The 24,699-nt window shown below is 39.2% G+C and overlaps 1 protein-coding gene across 22 annotated transcripts in view; it reads right to left on the bottom strand.

The window, feature by feature from the left end:
• Nucleotides 1–288: 288 nt before the first annotated feature.
• Nucleotides 289–24,699, bottom strand: part of SNCAIP (synuclein alpha interacting protein) — a 157,180-nt gene continuing 132,769 nt past the window's right edge. For 15 of the 22 annotated variants that reach the window (XM_058277697.1, XM_004477686.5, XM_058277748.1 and 12 more), the window contains 6 exons: nt 23,329–23,454; nt 19,179–19,348; nt 14,621–14,713; nt 12,977–14,045; nt 11,623–11,693; nt 289–906 (listed from right to left, as the gene is read on the bottom strand). In XM_058277697.1, coding sequence (XP_058133680.1) covers nt 822–906; nt 11,623–11,693; nt 12,977–14,045; nt 14,621–14,713; nt 19,179–19,348; nt 23,329–23,454 — 1,614 coding nt within the window. In that variant the 3' untranslated portion in view covers nt 289–821. The remainder of the gene's footprint in view (nt 907–11,622; nt 11,694–12,976; nt 14,046–14,620; nt 14,714–19,178; nt 19,349–23,328; nt 23,455–24,699) is intronic. The other 7 variants (XM_004477687.5, XM_058277801.1, XM_058277789.1 and 4 more) reach the window with 1 other exon arrangement.

Below are 24,699 nucleotides of genomic sequence, written 5' to 3'. Positions count from 1 at the left end.
GAACTCAGGCTCCACACTGTCTCCTAAAGGGATTAGACAGGCCTCATAATGTGTTAGAGGCTGATAAAAGTGACCCAAGGAGGGGCTAAATTCTTAGTTGTCATTAGTATTTTCCCATGTCAATGCTGCAATTTGAGAAGGTAGAAGGAACTAACTTTATATACTTGTCTGATCCTTTAGTACTTAATGAAAACTAGAATGTTTTATTTGACCCCTATGGGAGAACCGTTAAACTGAGCAGTTTGTTCCTGAAGTCAAATGTCAGCAATCAAAATACTCTCAAAGTCCTTTATAAATCAGAACATCACAAATTTATTAGAAAGTAGGTGCCCCACGATTATAGGTGGCTGTTAACATTTTATTTCCTTTATACAAAAAGGTAGAAATGACAGAAAAAAATTCTCGACAGCAAATAATACTGCTGACCTGGTCTCATTGAGGAGCTGAGCCCAAACTGCCCATAATATAGGGAAAGGGAAGTTCAACCAACATTAGCAAATGCTCATGCAATTGATAAAATACTAAATGGCATCAGTGTCTTGACGACTGTCCTGTGGGCTGGTTGAATCAACGTAATCTCAAAAAACACACATTTGCTCAATCATGCCTTTAAATAGCATCTCTTTAAAAACAAGTTATATGTACAGATATCACCTGAAAATGTTTCTTAGATAGTCTAATTACTATAAATTTAAGGCATCCTGATATTCTGTTCTTCTGCTGGTGAGGATTTGTTCTCATGATTCTATTTCCACAGAGGGTAGTCCAAAAATTTCCAATGACATCCAAAGGGCAGCAGTGAGAGATGATAAAAAAGTGATTTACAAGAAGAGTTCTTTCGACTCTGGCTCAGCAATATGCTTTATGCTGTAGGATTTCTTCATTTTTCTATTGATGTCATTATGCCTAAGCAGAAGAAAAACCACAGGCCAACATTAGATAAAACCATGGTCTGGTGATAAGACAACACCACGAATGGCTCACCGAAAACAGAAATTATTCTCATATAAACCACACTGCAGTCCACTTTATTCCTGCAGGCAAATTATTCCATTTTCATTTAAACTACTCTTTAAACAATAAAAGCAATGGTCATATAATTACGCATGCTTGGTGAGCACTTTTTAATTAGGATTCAGAAGCAATTTCTCAATCTTACTGATTGGACCCAGGCATTCCACAGTCAAGGGAATTTTAAGTCAACAAGAGTCAAACATGATATCAAGACGAGTAATGCTGGTTCAGTAGAAACAAGGCATAATTCAATTGTACCTACATAGACTCACTGGTGAAACTTTTTATTCTCCAGTAAGCCTGAGTCTTCAAATTTAAAGAAGAAGGCTTCTCTTTGGGTGTGTGATTACTGAAACAACTGGAAAACCACAAGTAGGTAAATCTATAGGAAAGAGAAAAAACTAGGGAATAATACTGTTGTTTTCCCTCAAAACTTGATACTAGTAAATCCATGGAAAAGGGTACCAGCTCAAGCCTGGAACAGCATTTTTCTTTAAAGGAATATTTTGTTGGGTAAATTCATTTATGTTCATGAGATATTAGTTCCATTCTGGGTATAAAAATTTCTAGAGAAAAGCTATGCCCTGAGGTGAAAAAGCCTGCATATTAATAAATTCCTTTCTGCTACTCCTCCAGAAAGAAACAAAATTGTTTCTGATAATGGTACTCACTAACCTGAGGATACATTCGGAGGCAGGAGCATCCCAAGTGTGATTTTAGGGCTTCAAAATCATGTTTGCTTAAAAGGACCATGTAAGTCTATTCTCAGTGTTCTAGTAAATATGTGATAATCAACATCACCTGAAAGTTATAATTTCTGTGTCTATTTTTTCTTCTGAATAGAACTTTAGAGAGGTGCCCATGGGCAAGAAAGTGAAACAGGAAAACCTGGTCAAAAGATGTACAAGGAGCCTCCAATAAAACATAGTGGAATAAATACACTTATTTCTCTTGCAAAACAACACTAAAATGAAAATAAAGAAAATAAAAATCCACAAACATTTATACAGAAAGGAAGTGGCAGAGGAGACAGCAACAGACAAAATACCAATAATATTTCAGAAAGTGGAGGGTGGATGTGGAAATGACTTAGCAGAGGAGAAAAAGTGGGAACCTAAGCCAATGAACTCATTTACAGCACAAGATACAGGAATGAGAAGCACCATGAACTTCCGAAGATAACAGTGGATATAGTGTGGGCACTGAAAATAGGAAGGTTATTTAAAAAAATTTTGGAAGTAGGAATTTTTACCCCAGACTGTCTCCCTGATCCAGTGTAGTCAGGTGACTGTCCTTCTCCCAATTTGAAGACTGGAAGTTGCTTTCTGCAAGGGTGAACCAGAGAGAATCTGGATTCAGCTGAAGGGTATGGTGGCTGGGATTAAGGGAACATCTCCCAGTGGAATACGGCTCCTTCACCATCTCCTGCTAGTTTGACTCCCGGGCAGCTGGTAATTGAGATTACAGACCCAGCAGGAGATTGGGGTTTCCTTATCCTGAGAAAGAAAAAAGACCTACACATACTGACAATTAGTGGGTCAGTCTGTGTCGTGAGGTAAAGTTCATCAGTCAGCCAGACTCAACCTCCCAACGAGAGCTAATTGGCTTTAGGAGCTTGTTTTAAAAATTAACTAAGAGTTAAGGATCACCAGGCATTTGAAGAAAGTTCTTCTGTAAAAGACAAAGGCCAAAAGATACAGAGAAAATGAAGTCAAAATGAATAGAGGTAATATAGGCAGCTGATGAGAACTGAATTATAACAAGAAAGAAAAAACTGGGGAAAAAGTCTGCAATTCATATCACAAGGGTTATTTTGTACTTTTTAGAAATCCGTTAGAAATAAAAATGTAAAAGTCCAAAATCTCAAAAAAGCAGAAAGGATTAAATATAGTACAATCAATGGAATAATATGAAGCTGTGGAAACAAATTAAGAAACTATGTATTAATACATAAAGACCTTCAACAAGTTAGGTGAAATAAAGCAAGAAGCAAAACTGTGTGTAGAGTATGCCACCTTTTTATTAAAAAGGAGATAGAAAAATATATTTGTACTTGTATTCAATTTAAAATTTTAAATAATATTTGTATATATAATGCTATAAAATGGAAGAGAAAATAACAAAGTGCTATTGGAAATTAATGTTATAGCAGAAATTAAAAAAAAATAATAGAAAGGTTAGAAGGTACAGTCTAGAAAATATCCTAGAAAGTAAAACTAGAAAAGGCAAATATATGGCTAAGTAAAGGAAAAAAGTTAGAAAATCTGAGGATTAGTTCAGTAGGTCCAAGATTAGAACAATATGATGTCCAGAAAGAGTGCACAGAAATTGGAAGGAGGAAATTTTCAAAGAAATTGTACAAAAATATTTCCCAGAATTGAAACATAAGTTTCCAGATGGAGAAAGCCAGCTGTGTGCTTACCCCCCCGCATAATAAAGGTATAATATCTAGGCAAATTATCAAGAAATAAAAATTTGGGGATACATTGAAAACTGTAAACACAAGGGGTCAGCAACCAGAGTGACATGGGGCTTATCAACAGACATGTTGGAAGCAAGAAAAAAAATAAAACAATACATTCAAGATTATGAGGGAAAATAATTTCCCATCTAGAATTATAAACCCAGCCACACATTCCTAATACAATGACGGTAGATGGAAGATATTTTCAGAAATGCAAGGTTTCAAAAAATTTACCACTCACTCATCTTCCTAGGATGGGAAAATGTGTTTTTACCAAAAAAAGAGGATAAATCAAAAAAAGAAAAAGATTTAAAAAAGAGAGTTTCACATAGGGGAGAAGCAAAGGAATCCCCAAGATCCTGTAAATGGGATACTCCAGGATGTTATCCAGCGCCGGATAAGAGCAGTCCAGAGTGTGTCAGGGGGAGAGGCAGTATCTCCATGAAGAGAGTTACACCAAGTGATACCTGACTGTCTGAATGCTCTGAAAGAATTTTTGGTTCCAGCTGAGTGTTTACAAATGAATTATAAACTAAGAAATCAAAATTCTTTCCTGGAAAAGCCAAGTTATGAGAAAGTAAATGAAATATAGTATCTCACATGGAACAACTGTGATTAATATTTATAGCATCATCATAAACACTGAAGACTGATTTAACTCCAAAGAGTGATGTAACTATATTACAAGGATAGAGAGAGAGGGAACAGAAGGTAGGTATGTGTTTAATGTGTGTGGGGCTGTTGTGATAAAATAGCTAGACAAATCCAAGTCTTCCAATTAGGATTTGAGCTCAGGCAGACTGGCTCCAGCTGTGTAAGCTGGGCAAGACACACAACCTTCCTATGCCTCCGTTTCCAGGATTCAAGATTTGGATAGTAAGATCTACCACAAAGGGTCATTGTGAAGATTGAAAGAGTTAATATGTGTAAAATACCTGGAGTATTCTCTGGTGTACTGCAAGTACTTCCTAAGTAATAGCTATTGTAATTTTTATCTTCCATAGTACATTGTCAATAGGTAACCGGGATAATACCTAAAACTAAAAATCTTCATGGGCATGTTATTTGGGCATACAGACTATCTGAGAAAATAGCTGAAGGAAAAGCAAGTTGTTTCAGGGGAGTGGGAATAGGGTAGGCTGGGAGCAGGAGACAACCAATTTGTTACAATGGAGTTAGGATATGTACCCATATCACTTTGACAACAATAAAAATTAAAAATAAAGTAAAAATTTTAAAAGTTGGCTTAGCTGTTGTCTAAGGATAAAACCCTCATTTAGATTTTGATGGGTATTTCTGCTTTAATATAAGGGGTACTGCTGTCAAAGGCACTAAAAAGACTCTTCTGCCAGACAAAACTCAGCATGATTAGGGCTGTGTCTATACCACGTAAAATGTTAATTTGAGGCATTTAGCTGAATAGTATCAGGATAACTCAAACTTCCCTGAACCCCTCAATTACCTAGTCTTGAATTACCAGTATTCAATAGAACAAATGTGTTCGGGTAATTTTAGCATGTATTATTTAGATAATTTACTGCTTGATTTCATTTTTGGATATGAAATCACTCTCTGAGTGACCAAAATTGGAAAAGAGAAAATGCTCCAATTTAAATTACAGGTCTTCAAGCAATCTAACTTGCTGACTCATCTAGGCATGGATTCCATACTTGCAGAGCCCCTGCTTATGAGATGACAACTTACTTACAAGGTTAGTCAAAAGTGGTCCATTGACACACACTCTATTTCCACGAATAACCAGAATAGAAAGACCTTGCTACTTTGGTGACCTCCTTCAGAGCTTTACTAAGAGACCATCGATAAATCCCATCTACTCAACATGGAATTCTGGCTCCAAGTATGAAAACTTGTTCTCAGAATCCCCAAACTGAACCTCTGCAGGCAGGTGGACCTGCTTAGATTTATGCAGGGTCATTCTGTGGGTTGATGGACTTAGTGCTCTATGTTGTCGTTTCTTTTTCTCTTTCTCTTCTTCCTCTCTCTAGCTCTCCCTTTTTCCATATATTTATGAAGCCTCTGCCTTATGCTGGGCATCGAGCCAGACAACGGGATATAATGGAACTATCGAGGGTCACTGCTCCCATGAAGCTCTTAAAGCTTTCAAGGCTCTTTCCAGGTTTTAACCATATCTTCTGTGACTACTCCCTTGATTATGGCTTACCTGAGGGCAGGGACCATGCCTTATTCTGGCACAGCAACATGCATGGCTATTAGCCAGTGATGTAACCAATGAGTGGAAGGGCAATCTAAGAACATGGTGTTCAGGAAGTTCAGAGGCCTGCACTGTTTTCAGCATGGGAAGAAAAAGCCCATTAACCTCACTTGTGGAGCCCAAACCACAGTCTTCAGGAGGCGACCAAAAAGAGCTGCCAAGAAAATGACTGTGGATGGGACAGTGATGTTTGCTTAAGGTACCTGGGAGGCCTACGGGCATAGTCTCTGTTTCAACTTTTATATCTCAACCTGTCGCTTCTTTAAAACTGCACCTTAATTTTGAGTGTTTAAAGATAGGCAACCCAAGTGTCCACCAACAGATGAATGGATAAACAAAAGGTGATATATATATATGGCTGAATATATATATATTCAGCCATAAAAAGGAATGAAAAACTGATACATATGGCAATATGGATGAACCTTGAATTCATCATGTTGAGTGAAATAAGTCAGACACAAAAGGGAAAATACTGTATGACCTCACTGATATGAAATAATTAGAATATGAACATTCATAGAGTAAGAAACTAGAATACAGGTTACCAGGGGCTGGGGTTGGGCTGAGAAATGAGGAATTAATGCTTAATAGGTATAGAGTTAGTTTGGGATGATGGAAAAGTTTTGGTAATGGCCGGTGGTGATGGTAGCACAACATTGTGAATGTAATTAACACCACTGAATTGTATATTTGATAGTGATTAAAATGGGAAATTTTAGGTTGTCTATAGGTTCCCAGAAAAAAGCAACATAAAACTCTACAACACAAAGAATGAACTCCAGTGTAAACTATGGACTACAGTTAATAGTAAAACTATAATATTGTTTCACCAATTCTAACAAAGGTACTACAGTAATGCAAAATGTTAATAGGGAAAACTGTGTGTGTTGGGGGGGGTTATGTCGGAACTCTGCACTTTCTGCATGATTTCTCTGTAAACCTACAACTGCTCTAATAAAAAAAAACCTAAAAATAAAATATTTAAAAGCCATAACAACCAAATTAAAAATTACTTGGCAAACAGGGGGAAATGCCTCCTATGGGGCTGAGTAGAAAACAGCAATATGCAGAATTGCGCATACCATGATTTTGGCTATGTAAAAAACATACCCATAGAATATGCATGAAAAAACTGGAATGAGTAAAGCAGAAGAGCAGTTTTGTAAAGAAAAAAGACAGGCCCTCCTCTTTGAATGTGTAAAGACACCCCTAGAGGTGGAAGACACATGGTTCAAATATGATGCTAATTGAATATGTACCCCTGCTAGGGTTACACAATTCAAAACTGGACCCTTGGGGAGTGTGGAAAATAGGGTGGAGGTGGTAGAAGAGAGCAGTTGTTTGTTTTCTGACTACCCTTAAAGCAGAATTAACATGCTGAAAGAATGTATTTCTGGAGGGATGGTTTTGGGTCCCAAGGCAGGTCTCCCCTGTGTACCCTTCTACTGATAAGTCACGGGTGTTCACGAATTCCACATTGTCAGTTTCTGGCTTCAAGACAGAACATGGAGTCTTCATTCCAATAGCATTCTATAAAATGTTTTAACTTGTTATGCTTTGGTAGCAAATCTTAGCTGTCTTCCTATGGTGAGGTCTTTCTGCTTTCTTCTTTTCTCTGTGGGGGTGAGGACCTTATAAAAAGGAAGGCCATTTGTGAATCATACTCATTACTCTTGGGAATTTGACAACTTTTGCAAAGAGAGTTTTCTAAGCCGTACGTAGATACTGGAAGGATCTGATCATTTTAAATATTCCCACAACATGAATATTTTTCTATACATAAGATTCTACCTTATTTTTCTATACATAAGATTCTATAATTCTACTAAGCAATGACCAATGATGACCCTGAACTGTGGCCCACCTCAAGGGAGAAACTCAGTTAACGCTGTCTGTGGAGAAGTGGTTCAAGAGTGGACTCTCCACTCCTCCAAGACAGGCAGTGAACTACAGAAAGGAATAGGGATTTTCTTTCTGAACGCAAGTGAACAGTAGGGAGGCAGGGGTGGGGGTGCGGCACGGGCGTTGTGAAGGAGCACAGAACCCCCTGGGGAAACCTGGAGGGCTGTGGGGTGGGGACAGTCTGCTCTCAGGGTCCTGGAACAGGCCAGCAGCCCAGGCCTGGCTGTCGCCGTTCAGTTCCTGCTGCCAGGCCCTGGATCCCAGAGCTAGTGTATTGGAAATGAAAACACATAGAAAGCATACTTCAGATCATGTCTTAGAACATGAACCCATGGTTTTTGAGCAGAAACTCTAATGTTGATAGTGTGAAGCACCAATTACTTTACTAAATACCTTTTTAGTAGAACTACTTAAAAAAAAAACTTAAATTACACTGGTAAGACTCAATCTGCACTACAACTATGTAATCAACATCTACCCAGATGGCTTTGGTTAAGGACCTATGGCTGAGTAATTATATAATTATCACTTCAAGAATCCTTAAAAATACATGGGCTAAAACTTAATACTCCATAGGTAAAAAACTTAAGGCAGTTTAAAATGTGGTTATTTGATCATATACAGTGAAATTATGGCAAGCACACATTCGTTCAGCAGGATAAGGGGCCCTTCTCATGCTGTTTTTCCATCATAATTCTGGAAATGCATATTCACTAGGGCTGATGGCATACTCTGCTTGGGAATAGCCTCTAGTCAGTGCTTCACATTTAATTTCCCAGCATCTTGCTTGTCTTTGCTCATTTAGTTGATGTCCTGACGAGGACAAAGATGTGAGTTTGTATGTACTGGGGGAGAGGGCAAAGGGCACACTGAACTCTGACCCTCCATTAGGCACAGGAGATGCCCACTGCCATGCCCTCCATCACCCTGAGCCAAACTGACCACTGTCTCTGAAGTAGCTGTTAAACAACCTTAAATCTATGCAAAATATTTGGTATTAGCTCTTGCCTCTGGACATAAAATTTCCAGTGTGGTTAATTCCTTGGCAGCAAAACCCACACTAATGGTGTTTACTGCTTGATAAGAATGTCTTTTTAAGGAGTCTACTCTATTGCTGGTGTTAGGATTAGGAGATTTCTGGTGCTAACTCTTGGGCAAAAGTGCCATGTGTTCAGGGAGGGTGTGACTGGTGGTGGCCAGGGGTTAATGTCCTCGTTTTATCAGTAACTGAAATCAATGCTCCCTTCATGTGTTACAGATCTCAGACACACTTAAACTGTGGGAAATGAGTGTTTCATTGACATTTAAAGACAAGTAATTGCAAACATTCCCTTGGAGTTTAATAACTCAAAACTAACTTGTCCTTTATAAGGGAAGTAAAGATAAATCTGCTTGTTATAAGCAAAGTCATCCTCGGCAGTTGAATCACAGTGGGAAGGCTGTTCAAAGTAATAGAGTTGAATCTAATTTTAAAGGGCATCGAAAAGAAATTTAGTTTCCTTGCTATCAAGCTGTGACCAATTTAGAAAAATAAATAGCAAACAGATCCCCCACACAAAACAGAGAGTCCTTAAAATGTTGTATTTTTGGCCCTATTTTTCCTTTACTAAGAAAAATAAAAATTTCTCAGGCCTGAGAATGAGAGTCTAGAATCCCTGGAACTGGGTCCATTGCCCTACCCTTTTTTCCCAGCACTACCCTGATAGGGCCATTCAGTGACTGTGTTGTTTGTGGCTGACTCTGACCCAGCAATGGCCTGCCATTGGTGTCTAAAGTTAAACGATCCTGTGCCACACCTGCTATCCAGGAGGAGCCATTTGGCCTTCTACCAAATGCTTGGGCCAAGATTTGAAGGCATCACTCATAGATGAACACTTGGCTCTTTTCCTTCTTGCAATAGGGTTCCAGAGGCAGATTTAAGGAGGCACTAGAGCCAGTGAGGTGTTTCTCGTGTCTACATTCCCACTCTAGTTTTAATTTCTCTAAGGTGTTTTAATTTCTCTAAGGTATTTTAATTTCAACTAGAGAAATCCATCCTTGCTATATCTAATGAGTGAACCAGGACAAGCTGTTCTCTTTCCCTCTGTGTGATTATGAGTACATCAGAGAAACTCTGCTACTTCTCAGGGACACAGCCAGGGCATGCAACTCCCTGACTCTCCTCTTGTGTGAAAGAACCAGAGTTGCTATACAAACATAGGCCAAACTGAAATTGTGATAAAGTATAGACTGGGGTATATAAATACAGGGTAGGGAGGTGAGGTCAGGATGCTCATTCGAGTACAACGAATGTTTTTATTTTGAGGTTTTTAAGTGCTTATCGCTGAACTCAAAATATATTTATATATAAAACCAGTGAATCTGATTAGGTTCAAAAGTGAGCCTTCGGATGGATGGCTCCTAAAGCTGCCTGGGAAAGTGTTAACCTGCTGTCAGATATCTGAGTAGCCCTACAACCTCATTTTGTGCTTTGATTTTGTAATCCTATTATAGCAGATTGTTCAGCTTTGTTCTCTTGTTTGTAAAAGAGACAGGATGAAATATTTCTGGAAGGAGAATCTACTGTGATACTAATTTTCTTGTTCCCAGTTGCTGGAGGAGCTTGGAAGAAATGTGAGGTATTTTCCTTCTCCCTCCCAAGGAGTTTGCCAAGCTTTCATGCTTCCTTGCTTCAGGGTGTTGCTGGTGACTTCTGTTTTAGGACAAAAGCAGAATTTTCCAAGCACCAAAGGACATATCCAACCCAAGATGGGGGTGACAAAGGATATGGGGGTGGGGAACAGAGGTTGGGTGAAACAAAAGTAGACCAATCTCAAAGTCTGGGAAGGGAATGGCTTTTTCCCCCTTTTTTTCTTCCCATCAAAAGCACTGTGTTCTACCACTGGACAAGATTCCCACCCAAGTGTGGAGGGAAGCAGTCCAGATGCCTGCCTTCAAGGTGAGCTTGATCTCAGCAGATCACTATGACCAGTAAATAATGACGCTCCAAAGCTCTTCCTTCAAGGCACTGAATTAATGAGACCCTAGGGAGATCCCCTAAAATGACTGAAATTTCATTTCCCTTCAGCCTGAATGGAGGCCTGTAGCAGATTAAATCTGATTTAGAAGGGGAAATTAAAAAAGAGAGTGACAGTTCTTAAGGCTCAGTGTTCTGAACTAAAATTCATACGTATAACACACACATACACACATTCTTCTTTGGAAGAATTTGGAAACAGGTGAATGGTATGTCATGATTTACCTTTTCAAAGTTTTAAAAATTGTAGTCTCCTTTTAAAATGGGTTTAGGGAATTAAGGCTTCTGAAATAAACCAGTCATAAACACACTAAGTGCACTGATTCCCCTCTGCTCTTTTTATATTCCTCCCTGCCCCGGCCAGCTGGGATCGCCAAAGATGATCCCCTCTTTCATATATACAGTCCATGCCTTCTGAACCATGAACAATTTTAGAAAGTTCCCTGTTTTATTAGTGAGCATGCATAAGACTGGCTTAGCGACAGGCATCATGGCTCATAATGCTAAGCCAGAGAAATTTCAGAACGACAAGGCCTTGCTTTTCCCAAGGTCAGCAGAATGGTGACGAAAGGAGCTTTCAGTCTACAACCAGCAATGGAGTCAAACTCCAGCTCTGTTTCAAAGTTCTGATTCTGATCAGTGTCGACTCTTTCCACCCATGACAGGAAATTTAATTTCTGAACTTACTTGGTACTTGGCTCCATTAAAACAAAGACTGAAAGCCAAAGTCAACTAGGAAACAGAACAAGTTTGTGAACTGAGCAGATTCTTCTGCCCACTAATGCTAGAATAAAGCTCCTCCAGTGCATTACCTGCTAACTTCCAAAGGCCCAGTTACAAGTCTGGGTCTGCTTCTATTTGGAAGAAGACTTGTAAGTTTCTTCTTCTTCGTGTCAACCTCTGCTCAAAGGTACTCCAGGTCCATAATTTAAAAGCTCATGCAATTCAAACCACAGACCATGGTGCAACCCAGCCCCTAGCACCACATACCGTGCATAGTTACGCAGATGCTCTTCAATCAGCATATTAGAGGAAAGGTGACTGCAACTGCCGAAAGTCCCCTAAAGAAGTGCAATTAAAAATCACCTGAAAACATGCAACAAGCTCGGCACATGCACAAGTCTTAATAAACACGGGGCATGCAGGAGATAGATTAGAGGACAGCATCTTAGTACAGACATGGGGCCTGGGAAATTGTTGAAATGATTCTTTTACACTGAGCAAGAGAACCTATTAAGCTACTTGGAAAGTTTTATTCAAGCAATTTAAGTTTTGGCATATTTAACCCAAAGAGTCTAGTGTTTGGGGCACTAATGTGACTGAAATAAATACATGCCAAAGTCTTTCTAATGAGGACAATTCAAAGTGGAAAGCAATGAAAAATTTTAAATTGGTGTTCAATTAATTCGAGAGATATGAATCGAAACTTTATTTTGATACCACTAAGGGAATTTGGGCACCCCTTAGACCTCACTGTAATGGTATTTTAGCCTTATTATAGCAAATTATGCAGGTCCTGACACTCCACTAGGTGGTTTATCCAGATTGCATGGTGGGTATTTTGGGTCATTCCAGTCCAGAGTTTTGTATTTTGCCTGCTAAACTGTTTTTTTCTTTTTTTTTTTTTAGATGGACTGGCATTCATAGAACACACAGGGAACATTGCCTAAAAAGATGTTCACATCCCTTATTCACTGGATATAAATCACAAATTATAGTGCATGGTTTTCCAAAAAATGCAATTATTATAAAATGTAGTTCATGGCATGCTCTGCTATCCTGTGTACTGACAAGCATTTCAGTCTTCTAGAGCTTTCTGATCAACACTTAGGGGCCTGTGTTTTTAAATACCCTGTGGAGGTCTCTGTAGTATATTCATTCAAAGGTCATTCCAGATTGAGTAAAGTCTTTAAATATAGAGCTTCTATTTATGTGCTTTTTAATTGGGCTTGAGAATAAACTATTCAGAACAAACTCTTCCTGAGGCAGAATCGGCACCAAAGGGGGCTGATCCACATGAATTGGTGGTTTAATTTTATAGCCATGCTTCCCAGTTTAGAACTCCTAGAACCCAACAAGCAAGCCACTTAGGTAAATTTAGGGACCATAATATAATCTCCTGTGATTTATTTACCTTCCTCTTTTAGAGTATTTCCCAAAAGGTAGAGCAAAGGGTATATGCTCTAACATAACATGTCTTATTAGAAACATGTGAATTTGGCTTTCCATGCATCCTTTTGGATTTTTTCTGAGGATTCCCTCAAGGTGGCATGGGTCAATAATTTGTAATGTTAGGAACAAAATAATTCAAGGGAAAAAGGGCTATTCTCCAAATAGCACTCACTGCCTTGTTTTTTCCTTTGCTAGCAGAGCTCACAGGATTTCCCTTGGCATCTGTTGTCTTCCTTCCAAGTGAGGTCAAGGGCAGTGTAGAGGTCTTCAGCTGGCTGGTTGACTGATAGTTATTATTATTGTTCTGGTTGCCACTTAGTGTCTCCATGATGGATCGGAAGGTTCCAAAAGGCCTTTTCAGTTGATCCCCTGATTCGTTGCTTGTGGAGGACCGCTGGAGGGACCTGCCCTTATCTCTGTCCTTTTCTCCATTTAGTTCAAGGCTAGTTTGCTCCATCTGTACCACAGGCTCCTCGAAGGTAACTCTGAGTTTCAAGTTCTGAGATGTTCGACGTTTGGAAGATGGAGACTTGAGGGCACTCTTGGGACTTGTGGCAACTTTTTGGGCACCAGCACTGTCAGGGCTGGGTTGAGTGGGATCTCCAGAGGGCTGATTTGGAGGAGTATTCCCTGAGCCTGGATATTGGGATTCCAAGTCTGGTTCACTGCTCTCTGAGGTGGGAGATGGGCTGTGACCATCCAGGGATTTGGAGGCTTTGATAATAAACGGAAATCTGCGTCCTGATGACAAGGTGTGTTTCTTTATCATCAAGTGTAAGCTTTCTGCACTGTCCATACTCTCAACACTTTCCACAATGGGCTGTGGCCTGGGTCTGTCAGCCTTTCTCACAGGCGTGTTCTTGGGATCCTCAGAGTTGTTAGAATCTGTGTCGGACTCGCTCAGTGACCTCTGCATTAGCTGCCTCAGCCTAGCTAACTTCAGTTCCCTCTTCTCTGGAGGAATTTTTTTCAAATTTCTAGAGGAAGCCTGAGCATCCTGGAATTCCAAGGATAGCTTTTCCTGGGTACAGACGTTCTCTGAGATTTCTTTTCCCAGTAATTGGCGGAGGATTTTATCAGAATCTTCATCTTTTGCTTTGGCCTTAGCTCGGCTGGAAGCTGAAAGGTTTCCAAGAACCTGCATCCCTTCTTGAATTCCTGGTTTGCTTTTGGCTGTAGATTCATCATCTGCATCTGGAGACTTCCACTGGGACTTTCTGGAAGTTGGTGAGGATGGTGAACTGAAAAGAGGATGAAGGACACATGAAACATTTCCTAATGAGTTAAAATGACTCAGCCAGAAGTCCCTGCATGGCTCTTATTGTCACTAATAATGTATAAATCAGTAAGATTGGAATAAGAATAATCACTTAATATCTTTTCAAAGCAATTTTTAAATATTTCATCATGGCAACTACAGCCAAAGTACAGCAACCTTACACCGTATGCTACTACAAAAACTACTAAATCTCTTTTGCTGTTATTTTGTATGAATTTTTCTCAATTAATCCCATTTTCAGCAACCTTATAAACCAGTATGTCTTTATTACCATTTCATAGATGAAGAAAGGCTCAGAAACTGTAAGTGACTTGCTTATGGTCATGGAACTAAGAAATGGCAGAACCAGAGATAAACCCAGTCTTCTGACTCTAAGTCTAGTGCCTTTTCATTGCAATGTCTCATTTTTACTCCTCTTTATGAGAATGAAATATTTCCTATACCCATTCTCTTAAAAGACTTGAAAAGAAAGTCTAGAAGAAGCCTCAGATATTTAAGATATTTAAGAACTCTAGACATCAAAGTTTCTGGTATTACCTGGGGGAAGAAGGGAGTGACTTGCCCTCTGACCGTTGGGCTTCCAGAAGTTGCTGGAGTTGGTTTTGCAGTGTGACACGTTCTACTGTCTGTCTGGCAACAAAACAAAACAAACACATAAGTGATCTGATACCTGCCTACTACTCTAAATTAGTAGGCATTTCTTTTTTTATGGCAGTTTGCAATAAGTCTTCAAAAGACTTAAAAATATGCATACTCTTTACCCTTTTTCCTAAGGAAATAATCAAAAGTACCCCAAAAAGATATTTATTGTTCTTAGTAGTGAAAAACTGTTAGCAACCTAAATGCTCATCAACAATAATGGAATAAATAAATTATCATTATTTATATAGTGGCAGCTATTAAAAATGATAATATATTTGTATATCTATGGACATGGAAAATATTGCCCTAATATATTATTAACTAAGAGATAGAGCTGCATGTATATGTACTATGTGTAGTATATTTTCATTTTTAAGAAAACTAGCTTGCTGTATATCTCTATATGTATGTATATCAATAGGAAAAAGTTTGGAAAGATATATTAAAAATGTTACTTTATCTTTCTAAATTGCTTGATTTTTTAAAAAGTAATTTTTTTAATTTAAAGATAAAAAAACAAACAATTTGTACTTTGGCTGAAAACAATTTAAATAACTTGGTATTTTCTTATGTAAAGGGAGAACTGTATATAGCTACACTTAAAGTCTTCTGGAAGTAAGAGCATGTCTATCAGAAGGGACTTTAAAGTTAAGAAAAATAAGTTAAAAGCCATGGCTCAAAGAAAGAAAAACCCATTTAGAAAACACATTATTACAAAACTTGAAATAAGTATAGCAAACTGATTCTGATTTAGGAATACACAGTATTTATTCAACTCTGTAGCATTATTGTGGCTGGCAAACCTCCCCTGCTCCCCCCATCCCCCGCCAAGGATGTCCACATCCTAATCCTTGGAATGTGTGAATGTTACCTACATGGCAAAGGAAATTAGGATTGCAGATGGAATCGAGGTTGCTCATCTGCTGATCTTTAAATGGGAAGATTATCCTGGATTGTCTAATCACATGAGTCCTTTAGAGTTAGAAGAGGAGGCAGAGGAGTAGGTCAGACATTCCAAGAGTGAGAAGGACTGGATCTGCTGGCTTTGAAGATGGAGGAAGGGGACAACAGCCAAGGAATGCAGAGGTCTCCAGGTGGAGGGAATGGTGCCTAGACTGAGATAAGGGGACTTCAGTCCTACAACTACAAGGAATTGATTCTGCAAAAAACCCAAATGAGCAGGAAACAGATCACCATTCTAGTGCCTCTAGAAAGGAGCACAGTCTGCCAACCCCTTGACTTTAGTCCAGTGAGAACTGAACCAGACTTGCAAAGTACAGAACTGTATGAAAATAAAAATGTATTGTTTTAAGCCACATTTGTGGTAGTTTGTTATGGAAGCAATAGAAAACTAATACAGTGAGCTGCAAAAATGTTAACAGCTCTCATGATCCAGGACATGGAAATAAATGAATAAATTACAAGTGTTCTTTGAATGCCTGCTGAACCTTGGATACTGGCACGAGGAAGCCAAGTGCTACAGCACATACCCAATGACCTTTGGCTGCCTAAATCTAGTTTTGTAGAACAGATTCTGATAATACTCTTCCATAAGCCCAAGCAATATGTTTTCCTCAAAAGTGGTCAGTCTTAGTCCTAGCATTTCATCTCTAAGACCCGAGAAGTCTGTTTTTATCTCACTCATTCACCAGACACACCTGGTGAAAATTGAAATGTCTAAAGCAGGAGCCAGCAAACTTTTTCTTTGACGGTCAGATGGTAAATATTTCAGATTTGTGAGCCATATTGTTAAAGATTGATTCATGTACCCCATAAAAGACACGTTCAACTCTTAATCTGCGTTCTTGTGGGTGTGTAGCCATTTACAAAAAGGACTTTTGAAAATACTATTAGTTAATTTAAGGTGTAGGCTCATTTGTGAATAAGATCTTTGAAGAGTCTATTTAGATGAGGCCAAATTGAATCATGGTGAGCCTTAATCCATATGACTAGAGTCCTTCTAAGCCATGGAAATTCAGATGCAGTCAGTTAGCAGAAGTAGAAGTCAGCAGAAGCCAGAAATCAATGGAAATCAGAGGAGCAGGAGAGAGTGATGGCCGTGTAATGGAGGATTGTCAGAATGCTATGGACTCTGGGAGAAAGCAAGCCCTCTCACAACAAAACTTTGATCTTGGACTTCTAGCCTCTAAAGCTGTGAAATAATAAATTTTTATTGTTAAGCCACCCCTTGTGTGGTTTTTTGTCATAGCAACCCTGGCAAACTCAGGCACATACAGTCTCTGCACAACTACTGAACCTCTGCCTTTGCAGCACAAAAGCAGCCCAGATAATACATAAAGTATGTTCTGTGTTCTAATAAAATTTTATATACAAAACAGGCAGTTTGCTGACCTTGTTCTAAAGAAACAATAAAAAAACAAACATGCATTATAGCATTCTCCTTTTCCCACTTTGCTAGCTGGTATTGCATATTGAGTTTCATAGAAAAATATTTAAGTGAGGGCTAAAACAGACACAGAAAGATTATGGCCTTCTTTGAAAGGGTTTATTAGAGGTCTTAAAGTGAATTATGACATAGGCAAGAAAACATTTTAGAGGCAATCGGGTTGACTGATGACTGGAATTCCAGGTAGCTTAAAGGCAAGCTCAGTATGCATGTTGAAGAAAGGGTCTACTCTAGATTCTAAAGAAGCCCTCAAAAAGGTCTAATTAAGTTGAATTAGAGAAAGAAATATATAAGCCATGCCTAGGCTCAGAGACTAGGACTTCTAAAGAGTTAGAAGGTTATCAATTCTAACCAGCAACTAGGTTTATTAACATTAATATAGAGAGTTAGTAAAAGTGTTCTAGTACGAAAAGACACTTGAGATTGTCTCTCACTCAGAATTTTGGACTGAAAAACATTGAAGTTACTAGTGCCCAGGAGCCTGAAAGGCATAGCGTACTGTGGCTACACTAAGTGGATTCCTTTATTTCACTGAGGCACACTGTAAGTAAAAGACTGGGGTCTATAGAATCTTTAATATTTTATGTTGTCATTGCCTTAAGTAATTTTATACAACTGTCCACAACATTTAGCTCTGGACAGAACTGAAGGACTGCTGATGGTATCTGAAACATCAGGACAGACTTGAACATGTGCACCACACTTTTTCCAAATGAGCAAGTAGGGTGTAAGAGAAGAGTGTAGAAGTAGAGATATAAGGGAAACTTCTCCAAGCTTATGGAAGAGACAGAGGGTCCAAGCTTCTGTCTGTTTTCTAAGTGAGTTGTATTCAAGAAAATACATATATATATTTTTTATCACTTAAAGGTAGGACTTCATATTTTCCCCCAAAATTTAATCTTTAAGACTTTTCCTCCTGATCTATCAATATTACTTTGAATATTGATCCTGATTTTCAATGATCCCTCTACAAAGTCAGTATGCTTTCTGAGTACTGACTTCAGATGGTCTAAAGACAGCCTTTTGTCCTTTCACATTTGCTTTGCTGATAGAATAAAAAGAAGGGCATAGGAATCAAAGACAGCTCAAAATATACAGTGAAATTTACATAATGGAAATGGAATAATAAATGCATGTATGTATTTATTTTTCAATTTGACAAGTCTGTATGGGTGTGTTTCAAGAACTGTAATGAGGACTGATATTCCTTTTTTATCATTTTAACCTAAGAAGACATGATAGTATTTGGTGTTTTAGTAAGAGAATGTGAAACTCCAGCTAGCACTAATTTATTCTTAGGAATACTATATCATATACACTAAATCTTATTCTTACACCTTCATTCTGTGGAGAATCACAAAACATGAAGAAAAATAAAACTATTTTAGAATTAAAATAAATAAATAAATAAATAAATACAGTCTTGGTTCATGAAAGTGAGAATCTTCTTTCAGGTGGGTGTCAGCTCCTTCATCACTCACCTGGACACAGACCTACGTGAGGGACTTTCATCTGACCCACCTTTGTAAGCATATCATGACAATCTCCCAGAAATGCTCCCTGGCCTCCAGATAAATAATGTACAACAGTCCAATTATCTTATCAAGGAAAGAAGTGACTTTAACTAGTCATTTTTATTCTCTTAAAGAAATTGAGTTCCTCACCCAGTTCTAGCCTTTTTCTCTCTCTCATGCATTTTATGATTTCCTAAAGTTCTGGGATGATAGCCATATAGGCTTTCAGCACCATGTGATGTAACCTGCCAGGTCTTGAGATATGGACAGAGAGAATGGCTTACATTCTCTTAGGATGCTTGTTGTGCACTTTTTTGTTTAAACATCATTTTGCCTCTCTTGAGATGGCATCTTCAGTGTGAACCCTGGCTGTGTGGACTTGGGACAGAGGAAGAGAAGACGATGAAGAGAATGCTAGGAATTCACGGTACAACCAAGAATGGAAGCAGCTTTCAAAAGCACTTGTCTTATATTGAAGCAGACCAATTAATTACAAGTCAGGCATTATTTTCATGGGATGAATAGGACTTACTCCTTTAGCTGCTTGGTTAGCTTCACCACCTGAGATGCCAGTGACATGCAGGTCTCTACCACCACCAGATACCGGGAGCACAGGGTGTGCCCGTGCCGCTCGGCACTCTGGGAGGGCTTTTCCCCCGCGTGGTTCTGTATGGTGACGTTTGCTCCATATTCAACCAAGGTCTGTTAGAATACACGAAGATATGTAATTGTATCAGGATCTCTCCCTAAACATTTTTTAAAAACCAATATAAAGAATGTTGAATGAGACTTGTTTTATAATTCCAGAACTGCTTACTGGAGCCCATAGCAGGAGGAAAAAGTACCATCACTTACAGAGGGGAGCCTCTAATGACTCCACTGTTGATAACAGATACCTCCCTTCAGAGCCAACAAAGATATAACAGGGTCAATCCTCCGCCTACCAATTGGGAAGGGGAGGTGGGGGACAGTTGGCTGATCCTTTCCTGTATGAGGCACGCAGCGTTCGTGATAACATGCTTTGTCCCTTTGATGGGTGGCTTCCAAAAGAATCACTCATAAAGCCAGGGGATGCCTGTGAGAAGGGGGTAGTGGCATTTTTTTTTTAACCCATTCCTCTTTATTTGGGTAGCACACTTGACCTGTGCTGAGACTGCCTCATTGGAAATAAAAAAAGGGGAAGAGAAATGACAGGGCATAGAGTGGGGAGGTTGTGAAGCAGCCCACACTCCCACCATGTGCCACGGCAAGGATATGTCCTGTTGACTGAATGGACTTTGAAGAGCAGGAGTTCTTACCAAGGGGTCCGTGAGCTTGAATTGAAATTCAAAAAAACATTCTTGTCTTGTGGGGGCGTGTTGGTGTGGGTGTGATATATTTATAAGTAATACACAATATAGTGTGGACTTAGTAAGGGATCTCCTTACTGGCAGAGGGGACTGTGGAACAAAAAAGGTTGAGAACCCATGTTGTAGAGAGAGCTTGGAATGAGCTATTGTATTATTAGCCTCTAGAAAAAGGAGAGGCTCCTTGAGAAGCAAGAGGCAGTGGGTTCACCACAGGTGGAGGGAATTGTTTTGAGGAGGGAGGTGGTAAAGTTGGGGTCAGATTTCTCGTGACATAATAATAGGGAGGCTCTAGAGTTCTCTGAAGATTCAGCCCAGAGCACCCATCATGGAGTCAGTTTTGGAAGGCTTGCCATGGAGGGCAGCCATGGCAAATTGCTATGAACCAAAGAGAAGTAGCAATTTTAGGGAGAGTACCATGGCCTTTCCCAGTTAAGCAGAGACATCTGACTTTTTCTCTTCAGATCTCCTCTTGTCCCCTACACTGCAACCCAGAAGAGATAGGGAAGGAGGAGATAAAATGGTGTATAAAAAGTCAATCATGCCTCACTCCTTATTCCAAATCTTGAACCCCAAGTCTAATCCAGGTTGGGGAGGAAGAATGCTTTGAATCAGAAATGAGATTGGTATTTTAAGTGGGTCTGGAGTAAATTTTAATGTCAAAAGCAAGCAGAAAGTTACAGAATCTAGCCAAGTTATCTTGGCGGAGAGATATTTGACAGAGCATGGTTAAAATCAACAATTGAAGAAAAAAAATCAAACCAAAACCAAAACTATTTTCTATTTTCACTTTGATGACATTAGACTCCACAAAAACCTATTACACCAACGTTCACTGACTATCACAATCTGATGTATTCTGTGACAATATCAGGATGAGATTGTAGATGGCTCTGTTTATTTTGGTACTAGGTAATATTTTTTCTTCATGCAATACTTGCAGTATTTAAATTCCTGGACCACTTAAACTCAGAGGTCATTAAGGAGCTTCATTTTCTTTTTAGTTTATGGTCACCCACCATGAGAGGTCAATTCACCATAATGTCATGGTCACCAATCTCACAAAAGTATTATAGAGAGCAGGCCGGGATGGAGCTCTCGGAGTTCTCGAAGAGACTCAACATAAACACACACTGTTGTTATTCACCCTGGACTCTGACCTCTGCTTTTTCTTTCCAATGTTTTCCTTACTCAGTCTCTTCCTCACTCTCATAAGGGTCCTTGTTCACTTTCTTTTCTCTTCAGTCTCTTTTTATCTTTTTTTTTTTATCTCACACCCAGTGGATACACCCTCTTCCAAGATTATCCAAGTTTCCAAAGCCATGATATCCTGTGCCAAAAATATCATTTGTGTTAAGTAGAGTGATGAATGCTCTGAAAGCACTGGCTGCCTCTCTTCAGAGGTGATTAATATTTCACGTATTAAAAAGAAAAATAACTAAAATCCCAAACAGAATTAATGATAGCAACTGGTTTTCTTTGGCTTTCAATCATTTATTTGCTGATAAAAATTCATTTTGAGACTACAAAACATTAGAATGCTTTTTTTTCAAATGGAAAAATGAAGTTTTCCAGTGTTTATTCAATTAGCTTTCCTTCACAAAAAAATAATGCTAGTCCTTTAATCTTTTTACAGATCCTGGTAGTAATTTAAGTTTCTCTCCTTTCTATACACTCCAATTTCTCATCACTCCTTTAAAACTTGGTGCCTCAAATTAGAAGATGCACACTTTGCCAACAATAATGGGAACATTTTCATATCCTTGGAAAGTTTCCTATCAAGCTAGCTTTCCAAAGAGCAACTTCATTTGAGTAGATACTCTAGAGAGCTTTCTGTTGTTGCCTCTGATTTTGGTTCTCATTAATCTCTAGCCTTTTATATTTACCACGTGTTTTTCTTTCATTTCCTGAGTCCTTTCTACCTTCCTGACCAACTGGTTCTCACTGCCCAGCTGTCTGTTTCAGTTCGTCTACCTTGCACACAGTAGGACCTAGTAAATACCTGACGAATAAATGAGCATATTAAATGGATATGCAATAAAAGAAAACAACACATACATAAGGCAAAACAGAGTGTGGCTTTCTTGGATGTTGTTGTATACAGATAACAAATTTTGAACAATACAACCTTGGTGAGGTAAAAGTATTTTCTCTAATCACAGTCTCCAGCCATATGACAAACTCCCTTTCCCACATCTCAGGCAGATGTTGGAACAAACATGTAGAGTTTTGCTCATTTGTAATGATACAAAAGGTCTCATTCTTGTAATTATGATTTATATTCATGAATAAAAATCCAGGCCAAAGCTAAATCTCAACTTTGGTTCCAATTCTATGTCCTTTATTCTCCTCACACTTTCACTTCTCTTTTGTCTACTCTTCCTCCTTCCCCTATCCTATTTTTCCATCACTGAGATCTTCTAAATGAGGTCTATCCATTTTGACATTTACACACGCCCCAACTTCTGCAGACCTTCCTTGAGCCCTCCACCATGAGCTGTTCTGAGTGTGGCACTGCATTTGGCACAGAGCTCTGTGCAGCTGAGGGCTAGAACGCCGGTTCTCTCTTCTCACAGGAGCCCCATGCCCTCTTGGAATGCCCCCCTCAAGTGGCTTGGGGCAGGGGGAAGAACCTTACTGCCCTCTCCTGTTGCTGCGCTCCCCAACCGTTACATGATTTCTGTTATCTAGGAAATGAGAATACACATAAGCAATATTGGACTAAAAGAATAGGCTGCTTGGGGCCATCAAGTGGGAGTGGGTGGTGAGCCACAGACCTAGCTGTGACCAAGGTCCCCCATAAGGGATTCTGAGTCTTTCGGGCATGCATTTGAGAAGCTCAGTCCTGCTGCAGAGAAAGGACGAATACCATGGCAAGCACCCTCTAGTCTCCCACTTCCTGCTCTGAAGATTGCTTCGAATCCACCCCTTAGTCCTGATTTTCATACACCTGGAAAGGGAGGTAAGGTGATGATGGCAAGAACACCTGCCACTTGAGAGACTGAGAAATGCCACTCTGGGAGTGGTTTCCTGCTGTCCTGAGAACATGGAGGAGACTTAGAGCCTATTGCCCTCAGCACTGGGGCTTTAGAGCAATGCTAGGAGATCAGGAAAGGTCCTTTTCAACATCCTGTGACCTACAAGGAGCAATCCTTAGGGCAATTTATGCCTTTATTTGGGTCAATTTCTGGAAAATACAAATATATCAATATAACTCATTATCTACTAAAACACAGACAGCTGATTTGATCCAGACCTTCTCCCAGTGAACACACTCAAGTGTTTGCTGTGGCTTGATAAACTCATTTCTCTCGGCAAGGCTGCGGGCCTGCGTACCTGTATGCACCCGAGGTAGCCGTGCTGGGAGGCGACGTGGACAGCGCTGTTGCCATCCTGGTCCACTTCATCCAGGGAGATGCCCTGTTCTTGCATGAACTGAAGAAGCCACAGAAGAATCTTTTCCTATAAACACAAAGACTGTTGGAATTAATGGAACAAGATACAGAGAAGGCAAATGTAACGTCAGAGGAAAACAAAACTATACCTTGTGAAACTTAGACTTAACCAAATGGTAAGAGAAAATTCCCATTTGCATGGACTGAAAACACATGGATCTCTGAATGGAATGACACAAAGAGGACTGTTTGGGGAATTTTCAGAGCAGAAAGTTACTTTGGAAATGCTCTTTGTTTACCTGCTTATTCTACTGATGGAAAAATTGATTCGCAGAGAGTGTGAGTACCTCCTCCTCAAAGCCACACACTAGAAAGGCCCAAAGTTGGATCTTGAACCAGACTTTTTTACTCCAAAGAAACACATTTTGCTCCTGTGTTATATTGCTTCAAGGTCGCAAGAATATTATTATAAAACCTCGGCCTATTGACATGACTACCTTCTACTTGTAAATTTGCAATCCTTCAGTCATGCCTTCCTAATCCCCACCCTCCTGCAGCCAACAGGTGTACAAAAAGAGGCAACACAAAATGCCAAATTTAAAATAATCTCACTGAAATAAAACTTGGATCCTCTTGATTATTTTGACCAAACAGTGGTGTTGTTCCAAAGGTAGAGCTTTCTCTTCTTCCATTTTAAAGTGAGGGAACTCAAAGCTCTGAACATAAAGCAAAGACATAGAGCAGTCGGTGTGTTTTGTCACAATCAGTTTGCATTTTACCCACTGAGTCTTTTGTGGTATTTTCATGTTATGCTTGGCTTTGGGAGAGAGCAGTGGGATTCCATTGCTTTAAAATAGAAGAATTAAATATAAAGTTAAAAAAAAAAATGAGTGGTAAAAACAACAGCATGAAGTTTAGTGGGTGGAATTTGACATTTTAAAAAATGATCATGTGTCTCAAATAGCCCTGAACCTCTTCTTACCCTTTGAAAAGTTTTTTTTTTCTTCCCTAGTTATTTGCTCGGACTGGTCATGAACTTTTATACTTTTCTGGATTAAATTTGCCTTCACCTTCTGAACAAGCCAACTAATCTGCTAAAGGAATTTTGGATAAAAACAGCCAACTGCTTTAATGTTTCACCCTTAAGCTGGGGAGCAGGGCACTATTTCTGAAGGTATCTGAGACATCAGGGACAGACTTGAACATTTGCACCACACTTTTTCCAAATGAGCAGGTAGGGAGTAAGACACTTAATGAGCAAGAAGAGAAAATGTAATCGATGTCTGCGACCTACAAGAATGCACCCCAGGAA

Source organism: Dasypus novemcinctus, chromosome 2 (genome assembly GCF_030445035.2).
Source record: "Dasypus novemcinctus isolate mDasNov1 chromosome 2, mDasNov1.1.hap2, whole genome shotgun sequence".
NCBI classification, from domain to species: Eukaryota; Metazoa; Chordata; class Mammalia; order Cingulata; family Dasypodidae; genus Dasypus; species Dasypus novemcinctus.
Note: the sequence above shows the minus strand (reverse complement) of the source record. Positions and strands in the feature narration are given on the sequence as shown.